This window comes from Schistocerca gregaria, chromosome X (assembly GCF_023897955.1).
Source record: "Schistocerca gregaria isolate iqSchGreg1 chromosome X, iqSchGreg1.2, whole genome shotgun sequence".
NCBI lineage: Eukaryota > Metazoa > Arthropoda > Insecta > Orthoptera > Acrididae > Schistocerca > Schistocerca gregaria.
In genome coordinates, this window is record NC_064931.1 from 53,989,678 (window position 1) to 54,001,816 (window position 12,139).

At 38.8% G+C, this 12,139-nt stretch overlaps 1 protein-coding gene across 2 annotated transcripts in view; it reads right to left on the bottom strand.

The window, feature by feature from the left end:
• LOC126298879 (TBC1 domain family member 22B) overlaps nucleotides 1–12,139 on the bottom strand; it is a 157,116-nt gene that overhangs the window by 127,394 nt on the left and 17,583 nt on the right. For both annotated transcript variants that reach the window (XM_049990405.1, XM_049990404.1), the window contains exon 3: nucleotides 1,688–1,818. In XM_049990405.1, coding sequence (XP_049846362.1) covers nucleotides 1,688–1,818 — 131 coding nt within the window. The remainder of the gene's footprint in view (nucleotides 1–1,687; nucleotides 1,819–12,139) is intronic.

The following is a 12,139-nucleotide window of genomic DNA, read 5'->3' on the forward strand; positions in this document are numbered from 1 at the left end:
AATTAGCAAGGCACTTGCAATTAAGCCAAAGAAACAGGGAGTGGAGAAAGAAGAGAGCACAACTACTAAATCTTTAGCTTTTCTTCCCTTTGTTGGCAACATTTTCTTCAAAATTGCAAGAATCCTCCACGGTTTCGAAGTGAAAGTGATTTTCCGTCCACCATCGAAGATTTCTGACCTGCTGGGATCAGTGAAAGACAATCTGATATTGCAGAAGGCGGGAATTTATAAAATACCTTGTCAGTGTGGCACATCATATATAGAACAAACATTGCGAACAGTAGAAGAACGTTGCACTGAACATCAATGCTGTACTCGCCTTTTGCAACGTAGCAAGTCTGCAATTGCTGAGCATTGCATTTCCACTGGACACTCAATGGAGTATGACAAGACAACAATTTTGGCCACAGCAACATCCTTTTGGGACTCTGTCATGAAAGAATCAGTGGAAATTCGCATGACAGACAATATTATGAACCGTGACAACGGCTACCAGCTAGATTATGCGTGGAACACCATCATCTCTAAGATCTGCTCCAGACGAAGACGTCAGAGTACTCTGATAACCGCGGCAATTGAGACGCGCCGAAGACAGCTGAGTTCTGCAGTTCCACCAGCGAGGGCCGCTGCTGGCAGGTGGTGTGGTTTGTCTGTTAATATGATTTTGATGCATGCACAGAATACTCGCTGCGTGCTATATATTGCGGAACAGAGGGCGTCTTCGTCAGCCTTCGTTGGCTCACCTGAGGATGGCTGGCAGTTGCCCAGTCGAAATATCGTGGATGGAAGCTAATGATGATCGGCTGCAAGCACGAAATCTTTTTGAATAATGTTACCATCGTTTTTAAGGTGAATACCTGTCCCAGCACGTATAAATCATCAACTGTAAAATAATATATTTAATTTTATATACAAAGTTCTTCAGTATGCCTTACAATCCCTAACTATAAATTTACTTGCAATTCCAAAATTTCCTTTGCATTTCCTTTTATGAAAATATTAATAAATACCAATATCCTGAGAACTACTATGGTTTATTTGCAGTGTAAGTAATGGAAAAATTGAAAATAAAATTTTGTGCATAGGGACTTGATCCCATGACCTTTGAATTACCATTCTGCTCTCTTTCTGCTGTGCCAACCGCTAACATAAATGGCTGATATCTCCCTGTGCCAACCGCTAACATAAATGGCCGATACCTCCCCTGACCCAAAAATGCTATTTTTTTCTAAATGGAACTTTCTATAAGGAACTACTGCTCCTGTCACTTTTTTTTACCAGTCCTTGCATATATCATAAATTTGGATGAATTGGTGATGACGTATAGGCGTGGTCCCTTTGTAAGTGCACACAGTCAGTGCAGTACATATGATAAAAGAAGCATTTTCAAAACAAAAACAATATCATTCAGCATACCTGTACATGAGTAATCAGGTGGAAATGTCATTTAAGATACAGGTACTAGATTTGATTTATGGGGAGCACCACAGATTTTTCTGTTTAGAAGGATCTTAGAAGGATCAGGAACATTATCCAATAATCATTATGAGGCCAAATGAAAAGCTTCTTCAATAAATAATGTCACTTACATGCAAGCAGACAAACTGCTATCCAAGAGGAAGGCTTGGCAACAAGGCATACAGCCTCTTCTTACTTGTTTTTGGTGTATAAAAAAAATTCAACAAACCTGATATAACACAAAATTCATCATCACCTATATCCCATGCATCACTGACGCTTTCTTGGAAATCTTGGAATGAAGTTGAGCTTGATGCACCTCGCTGCCTTTGTGGTCTGGACTCCCTTTTGGGGCTTGGTCTGGAATATGTCATAACCAGATTTTCACAACAGTACCATAAAAATTTAATCATACTACAATACTAAATGCGAATTTTTAAAACTCTGAAAATGAATGTCAGACTCTTTAATATTATTTTACGTTTATTTTACAATTTTTGTAACTTAAGTATCATTTTGACTAGTTAACCATGAAAGTCATCACTGCTACAGCACATTTTCTTACAATCCAATTAGTATAGTTATCAAGCACATGATCCTTCGGCACATGCTTGTCACTTAGCTAAAACTATAATATTCTCTATTAATTTAACTAGAAGAGGGGATGAATAAGTATCTCAAGAAGGTAAAAATAAAATAAAGAAAAGAAAAAAGAAAGCATATGAGCAGCAAAGACTGAGTATGAAGACATGTATTCAAAAAACAATTTCTCTAATATAACATTATGGGCAACAACTAAATAACTCTAAGTCTCAGAAGATGCTCGTGGTGGTAATTGATGATTCAAAAATGTTATGTGCTAGGTGAAGAGATAAGTAAATAGCTGTCCAAGTAGAATATGTCTTTTGACATTCAAACTGTAATTACCATATTATCCCCATGATTGCAATGTAAACGACAACCTTTGCATACATTCCTATCACAAAGAATTTGGGGAAAATGACGTACTGAGAGACAAAGGATGGTAGGTATTGGCTTCTTTGGAATTCCTGTTCTTGCATTGGCATCTAACCAAAGCACACATTAATCTATCAGGGAACTCACACATAATTTATTAGGTTTTAATATATGACAAATGAATGAACTTTTCACTCTGCAGTGGAGCGTGCACTGATATTAAACTTCCTAGTAGATTAAAACTGGTGCCGGACCGAGACTCAATCTCAGGACCTTTGCCTTTTGCGGGCAAGTGGTTCACTGACTGAGCTACCCAAGCACATCTCAAAACCTGTCCTCACAGCTTTACTTCCATTAATACCTCATCTCCTACATTTCTATCTTTACAGAAGTTCTCCTGCAAACCTCACAAGCATAGTAGTCTCAGAATAAAGGATATTGCAAAGACATGGCTTACAATGAAATTTTTACTTTGCAGTGGAGTGTGCACTGATAAGAAACTTCATGGTAGAGGGTAGATCACTTGCCCGTGAAAGGCAAAGCTTCCGAGTTCAATTCTGAGTCCAGTACACAGTTTTAATCTGCCAGGAAGTTTCGTGTTGTAACGGACCTTACATATTTTAGAGTCAGAACTTTTCTGTGCATTGCATGAATTCTGGATAAAATTTTATGCTTGCAAATTATGATCTTATGAAGTGAAGCATGGACAACAAACAATTCTGACAAGAATAGAACAGAAGATTTTGAAATGTTCTGCAGGATAGTGCTAAAGATTATATGGGTGGACTGGATAACTAATAAGTAGGTACTGTATCAAATTGGGGAGACAAGAAATTTATAGAACAACTAGACTAAAAGAGGGATTGGTTGATAGGAAACATCCTGAGGCATCTAGGAATTGTCAGTCTGGTAGTGGTGGGTGGAGAGAGAGAGAGAGAGAGAGAGAGAGAGAGAGAGAGAGAGAGAGAGAGAGAGAGAGAGAGAGAGAGAGAGAGAGGGGGGGGGGTGGGGGGAAATTGTGGATGGAGTCCAATGCTTGACTACAGCAAACAGGTTTAAATGGACATAGGCTGAAGCAAATGCAAAAATGAAGAAGCTTGCCCCAGGACAGACTAACATCTTTAGACTGCAGACCGTAATGCCAACATTATGACCTTTCTGAAGATCCCAAATCTCCTCTGTAACCATCAGCATGGAGCCACAATCATATAAAAACCCACCTTGCTCTATTCAGCAACAAGGCCCAGAAGGTAGCAGATACCAGAGCATAAGTTGATGCTGTCTTCCTTGACTATCACTGGGCATCTGATACGATTCTACACTGTGATATTACAAACACAATTTAAATTTACCAAAGTGGATTGAAGAGTTCCTAGCAACAGACCCATTGCATGTCAGTCTTAATGGAGGGAAATCTTTGGACATAAACGTAGTTTTGTGTACACCACAGCTTAAAAAACCCTTGTTCAACAGATATTTAAGTACTGTTCCTCAGTGTGGGACCCTTACCAGGTATGACTGACAGAGCAAAGATTCAAAGATGAATAGTGCATTTTGCTCCAAGCTCATTCCGTAAGAGCGAAAGCATGAGAGAGATGCTCATCTAAAACCAAACACTACAAGACAACCATTCTGCATTACAGTGTGATTTGCTGTTACACATCTGATAGCATATGTTCCTGGAAGGGTTAACCAACACACTGCTTCCGTCTATGTACTTCTAATGAGAAGGCCATGAAGGTAAAATCTAAGAGATTCAAGCTCATAAGGAGGCTTACCACCATTTGTTCTTTTCATGCGCCCTGTAATACAGGAACATCAAGGGGGGAGTGATAGGAGTACAGAAAGTACTCTGTCCCACACACTGTAATGTGGTTTGCGGAGTACAGATACAGATGTATGCTTACCAACAGTTGTCTTTTTGTAATCCTGCCAGAAGTATAAATGGAGTACCTGATATAATTATAAATAAATCTGATGAGGCCCTTGGGTGGGTGCAATGTGGAAGGATACATCAAATGGTGCCAAGTTACAAGCCAAAACATCCCCCCCCCCCCCCCCCCCCCAAGCAGATGTAAGATCTGCCACATACCACCAGACTCTCACATGTCAACCAGACAATATTCACAGGAAGCTCTCCGGTACCTATTTATGACAACCCAGTGCTATACAGTTTTCTCCTGGACTGCGATTCGGACTTTGTTGTTACCTACTGATGACTTTCGGCTAGCATTCTGATCTGCCTTATGTAGGACTATCTTCTCTTACCATTTCAGCAGTCATTATGTTTTTGGTGAACAAACTGATAACATATAGGTACAATGAGAGTGTGGTTCATACCCGAGTGTTTTCCAGTCATACCTACAATCAGTGTTCTCCAGAACTGACGTGAAAGTTATTCAGCAAACCTAGATGGTCCTGTATTGGCCACGAGGTATCCACCTCCAGAAGTTTCTCATTTTGTGTACTTCCAAAAGAGTCAGGAACTATTACTTTTTGTGATTTAATTGTAAATAAGTTGTGCATAATAAAATCAGTGTTATTAAAGAAGCATACTTACCATTCCTGCATACCCTTTGCTGTAGGGACAAGAAATGAGGAAACACCAGTTGTACAAAAACTATACACTGTCATACATTACTAGGTGGTTTGTGGCGTATAGCTGCAAATGTGGATATATGCCGATGGGCGAGGGAACGTGCGTGACAAAGATGGCATTATCAACACCTCACAGAGTTTGAATGAGGTTGTGTAAATGAGCTGCAAGAAGCTGGATGTTTCTTTGGCAATGCTGTGGTAAGTTTTGCAGAAATGTAGCCACTGCACATGATTGCTGGCTGCAGTGGTCATGAGAATGTACATATGCAAAAAGATCGGACTCCGGACAGCCCTGTAGCACTACCAAGAGGGAAGACCATCATGTTCGAGATATAGCTCTGGGACATCATACTGCATCTGCTGCAGCAACGTGCACAGCAGCTGGCACTAGTGTTGCAATGAATTGTTACAGATCGGTTACAAAGGACAGCTCTGAGCTAGATGCCCTGCAGCATGCATTCCACTGACCCCAAACCACTGTCATTTGCGACTTCAGTGGTGTCAAGTGAGAGCTCATTGGAGGTCTGTTGCGTTTCCTAATGAGAGATTGTTGTGCCTCTGTGTCAGTGATGACCATATGTTGGGTAAGGAAGAGATCAGTTGAGGGTTTGCAACCAAGCTGTCTGCACGCTAGATACAATGGACCTACACCTTGAGTTATACTCTACAGTGCGATTTCTTAAGACAGCAAGAGTACTTTTGTGGCTATCCCACACACCCAGACAGCAAATTTGTACATCAATCTGGTGATTTGACCTGCTGAGCTGCCATTCGTGAACAGAATTCCAGGAGCTGTTTTCCAATGGGATAATGCTCACCCACATATTACTGTTATAACCCATCCTGCTCTACAGAGTGCTAACATGTTGCCTTAGCCTGCTCCACCACCAGACTTGTCTCCAATCAAGCACATATGGGACATGATCAGACGACAACTCCAGTGTCTTCCACAAACAGCATTAACCATCCCTGTATTGACTGACCAAGTGCAACATGCCTGGCACTCCATCCCACAAACTTATATCAGGCACCTGTACAACACAATGCATGCGTGTCTTTATTCACATTCTGGGTATTAATGTACCAACATTTCACATTTTCAATGGCTTATCTCGCACTTACATTAACCTGTGAGCTTGCAATGTCAATCACTTAAATATGTTACCTAGACAAATGTATTCCCAAAATTTCATTACTCTACATAAATTATTCTTTGTGGTGAGATTTTTTTCCAGTCAGTGTATTATTAATGCTGTACAAACTTTTGACAGTACTCATGCTTTAATATGCATTAGGAAGTGCTACTTCATTGCATGTACATAGTGTTTCAGTTCAACAATACCTTCTGTGCCATCAAACAAAGTATAAATTATTTATTGTTGTGTGAAAAATGGTATGTTACACGTGGAGTAATTGAAGGTTTCTCTGATAACTTTTAATTTAACTTTCATAGCTGTTCACTAAAACTAATACTGATTTACGAGGAAGTATCTCAAATTTATGACTGGTACTTAGCTTCAATCTGGTCAAGATTTTTAAGATTTCTCCAAAATCTATAGTTTAGCCATTACTCACACTCACTGTCTGCAAAATGTTTCCCTCAAATGCAAATGTATCAAAGATATGTAAAGTAATTAATTGTACATCACGATTTGGCAAGCCATTTACCACAGGATAGTCATGTGTTTCTTTAGTTTCCACTTACTGACAAAAAAATTATCAATGATGCTAAATTGTAAATAGACACTATCTCAAAATCACTTTTTTCTACAAGACTGTGTTACAAAATTTTTATTATAATCATCAACAATCATTTATTTCTGTATTTCACATGACACAATAAAATGTCAAAACCATTCATAAAAAATCCACCCATTTCCCAGTTAGGTACTTATACAATTACAAGTGTCATATTTCAAAACATTTATTGTTTGCAGGCATTTGTACTTGGATTCTCTATCCATGTGATTGTGCAGTATTACAGCAGAAAAATTCTACCCATATAACTGTGCAGTATCCAGACAGACCAATTACATCAGTTCCATCAATTCTTAAAGTCTTTCAAACACAGTACAACTCATTTACTTTTTTTACCTATTGACATAACATAGAGCTACAGACACTATCTAAATGTGTCAATGTGTGAATTTTTAATTAGTGGAAGAGAAAAAGTACTTGCAAGAAATAGATCAGGAGGGAGAAGTATTTTTGGACAATATGTTCTCAGTTAACTACAGCCTACATATTCATCATGAGATAATTCAGCATCAATACGAAAAACTATACACACATCATTTATTGTTCAGTCCCAGCTGCACATTTTTACAGTATGACTGGTTTCAATCTCCCTCGATCATTTTCAGATCTACATAGTTGCATTGGCAACCTACATTCTTTATTGGAACTACATATCAGAATGCTGTTCTTGGTTAAATTTCCACAACAGATTTTATTCTAATCTTAAACTTTGATGTTTTAATTCTTAAACATCACTAGTGGACCTGGCAATGCTTTGCAATTGATACATAGGTATTAGAACTGAAAATACGTCCTAATCTGCCCCCCCCCCCCCCGACCTACAGTCTATTTTATTATTATTGCAAACAAAACCTTGACTGGGAACTGAAGTCGCTTAAGATGAGTTGGTAAATCAGTTGGAATCATTGGTATACAAGCTATGGGAGAGACCTCTCCTACTGCTGCATCTGTGAGGATAGTAGCTTCAACGACAGCATTTCACACAGTTTTAATCTGTGAAGGGGTTTTCTATTAAAATTGACTGTGATGAAGAAAACAAAACAGAACACTGTTGTGTATCCAAATTTTATTTAAAATTATATATGTGTTGAAAGGGTATACATGGGAAAAACAATTTGTCAAATGGTTTAAATGCCCTGCTTTCATAGCTAAAACTGACTGCAAGAAAGAAAACTGAAGCATTGTGTAAAAATCTGAGGTAAATCAGTTAAAAATGTTTCAAGGTATTTTGTAACATTTCTCCTTTTTATACAGAGTGAAAAGTATTTAAACTGACAGACTGGGAGGTTGTAGGGGACATCAAAACTAATAATTTTCCCTAATGTCATTTTTTCCTACGAGGAGTATTAAAACCGGTAGAGGAAGATTTCTCTGGCGGCAGATTAATTACACCAACAAACACTTTACTATTTTTTTAATGACCAAGAGACAACACAACCCAATTTTAATTACAGTAGATTTTCACAAATGCCTCCATTGACACGTAAGCAAAGGTTACACCGTTGGATCATGTTCTGTCTGACACGGGCAAAAACCCCAGGAGAATCCTGAATTGTTCCTGCTGCTGCTACTACCTGGGCAATCAGATCCTCTTCCGATGCAACAGGAGTTGCGTAAACAAGTTTGCACATCTCTCTCCACACAAAAAAATCCTGAGGGGACATATCTGGGGATCGAGCAGGCCACGGTACAGGACCACCTCTGCCAATCCACATTTCTAGGAACCATCAGTCCAGGAATCGACGCACACAACGACTGAAATGTGCTGGCACCCCGTCATGTTGGCACCACATGCATTGTCTTGTAGGGAGCGGGACATCTTCCAGCAATTCTGGCGAGAAAATTGTACTAGTGCCTGCCATCTAATGGCCTAGATAGCAGATACGGCCCAATTAAACAGTCCCCAACAACACCGACCCACACATTAACAAAGAAACGCACTTGGTGTGGGCTAGTACCTGTTGCATGTGGGTTATCCTCACTCCAAACATGTGAATTGTACATGTTGAAGACTCCATCACGCTCGAACATTGCTTCATCGGTAAACAACACAGAGGATGGAATGTTGGATGCATTTCACAATGTTCCAGGTACCACTGCGAAAACTGTGCTCTGGGTGGATAAACAACTGGTTCCAGGTTGTGGACACGCCGTAGTGAAATGGATGTGACAATAGCTCTTATGGACTGTTCTTACATCCGTCTGATTCGTCCCCATGTTACATGCAATTGCACAAGTGCTGATTGAAGGATCCCACTCCACATGCTGCAAGACAACTTCCTCAAATTGCAGCATTCTTACCTTCCGACGGCGTCCCAGTCAAGGTAATCTGCTAAGTGACCTGGTCTCACGCAAATGTTGGTACACAGCAGCAATGGTCGTATGATGCGGGATATGGCAATTAGGATATTGTTGTTGATAAACCCGCAGTGCAGCTCGTCTGTTGTGGTGCGCTATGTAGTACGCACCAACCATATCAGTGTACTCACTCCAGATGTATCGCTCCATTAGTAAACAGAGAAAATGCACTACGACATTGGTGGATAGCAGTTGCCTACAACTGAAGGGCGTAATACAGCCTCCACCGGTTTAAATAATCCTCATAGGAAAAAATGACATTACGGAAAAATATTTGTTTTGATATCCCCTACAACCTCCCCGAGTTTGTCGGTTTAAATAACTTTCACCCTGCATATCTGTCCATCCAAGTGTCTATTAGAGCATCGTGCAAAAATAAGAAGTAAATCAGTGAAGAACTTGAAGATTTTTGACAACAACATAAAACAATGTCTTGTCTTTATATAGTAGAATAGACTGGTAAGGTTTTTTGTAAAATATCTACTCTAAAATTACACAGTTTTCTTTCATGTAAGTCCAGGATGAATAAATTTTATTTTATTTTTATTTTCAGTCTGAATTTGATGCAAAGAGTTTATATTAGATAAAAGCTTCCTGCTTCTTGAGACTGTTACACAGATGAGATATTTTGTGGTAGTTGCAATTGGAATGGATATATCTTTTCATAATATTTTGTTAAATCTCTTATACGGAAATGTAAAAGAACATGTAACTGCCTATAATACAATCAAATAGCTCTTGAAGCTTTAATTAGCCTATACACTTGGATAGATTACATCAAACTTCATGACCCTTCAATATGTAAATAAGATGAATGCTACAGCGGAGACACAAATGTGGCACACAGTGTGAGCATTACCGACTGGGCTTGGTCGAGAGCTACGGGCTAGACAAGCTAGCTGGGCTGATGGCCCAGCTCAATGTCAAGGTCAGACAGAGGCAGGTTGGTGAGCTAGTAAGCAGTGACCCTACTGTGGAAGGTTGAGGAGCACCAGCAGTCTGCAGCGCATGGCTCTGACTGAATGGCACATAGAACTACATTTATAACAATTTTTTTCTGATGGCAGGCAGCAAGATTTTTAAACTCACTTATTTTTAGTAAACTCTAAATATGAGATGCCTATATCAAAACTGGCCAAGTGACTGAAGGCATGTCCCTCAATATGGATGAAAAACCTCCAGAAACAAATTAATTATGATCACAAACGTTTTTCTTCCGTAGTTACATTCTTCATGGTTTAATATTAAAGTTCTATTGTTTTGTGAAATCTGATTCATAATGAACCTGTTTTTCTGTTAATTTAAGTCTCGACTTGAAGTTTTGTTACAAATTTATATAATTTTAATGTCTCTTTTTATAAAACTGGACTATTTTTAAATTCTAAAAACTTGTGACATAAGGAATGGAATGAAAATAGAGTGATAATATTATCAAGAACAACATCAGAAACCTGAGGAGAAAATATAACAGGATTTCTCTCATCAAAAGTTTGTAGTCCACTTAGATCTTGACCACAATAAAAAGGAAATGATCTGCAAATAATCAAGTATGTTTAGAGAATTATTATAGTAAACACTGTTCAAATATACTGAGTAATATAGCTGTTTTAAGTTTTCAATTTGCTCTCATCTGTGTTATAGCATCAGGCATTTCAGGTGCACCACTGATGCAGACTTTGAGTATTGTGTTGGAATTCTCATCACCAGTGTAAGCTGTTTCACAAGCTAAAGTTACCGTTTTATAGAACTGCAATGATTGAAGATTTCCCATGTTAGGCCAAAGTACTTCTGCAGGAGATTTTTTTATGTCTTTTTGTTTTAGATTCAGGAAAAGTAATGCCTCTGACTACTGAGTGAGGAACAATATACAAGTCACACAACAAAACAGTGTCAAAATGAAAGTGCACTATAACATAAAGACAAGGCTGATTTTGATACATATTCTTGTATACACTGCTTCATGAGGAAGGGTTTTGTATATAAATTAAAACACTTAATACAAATTTTCTGAAGCATAATTAATATTAAGCTGTGAAAATGATGCTATTGGCACCTAAAGAAGAGCCGCCATCATGCAAGAGAGCAGCTGTGGCTTGAGACAGCAGAAAGCATGACCATGTTCACATCTCTTAGATAGATAGATAGACAGACAGACAGACAGACAGACAGAGAGAGAGAGAGAGAGAGAGAGAGAGAGAGAGAGAGAGGTGTTCCAAAACCCGTGGTTTTCAATTATTTACGCAGACAGTAAAACATAGCATGGGATGCAGCTTTACTTAGTTAATGTAAAGAAATTTTTGCAGCACTGCAGCAGATGACTCAGCTTTCAACTTTCCTGGAATCAAATCTACAGGTGGACATGATTCTTTGCTTCACACAGCAGATATACCTGCCATAAAGTGTCCAATACCTGCAGCCATGCGCCTCAACAATGCATCATAGCGTGTACTATGCTTCATATGAGGAGTGCTGTAACACGGGCTAAATATGTAGATCATGCATGTTTCTTTTTATTTCTACTTTTATTTGTGCTCCCTCAGCCAGCCTCCAATACGTACTGCATCAATCACATACACATACACCTATGATTCGCATACAATAGTTACATTGGCTATAAATATATTTCTTACATCACAACATGCTCCCACCATTGCCATATGTTGCTCCAAATGCAAATTAAATATGGAACACACAACATTCATTCCTCTAGACAACTTTCATGGCATGCGCTGCTTACATCACGTAAGTTACATGAAAGTGATGATATTCACTGACTTAACATTGTTCTCTGAATTTTATTCATGACTCCCAAATAAAATATGCAATGCAAGTCAAGTCATCTGACCATAGGTACTTAATGCTACCTGTGCAAAGCCGGGTTGGGTCACCTGTATGGTATAATTATACAGATGACTGAAAATAAGTGTCACACTTTTCTACTGTAGACCTGGAATTTCTGAATTTCTCTTACAACTTTTAAGGGTTTAAGTTATTAAACACAGAAGCTCTT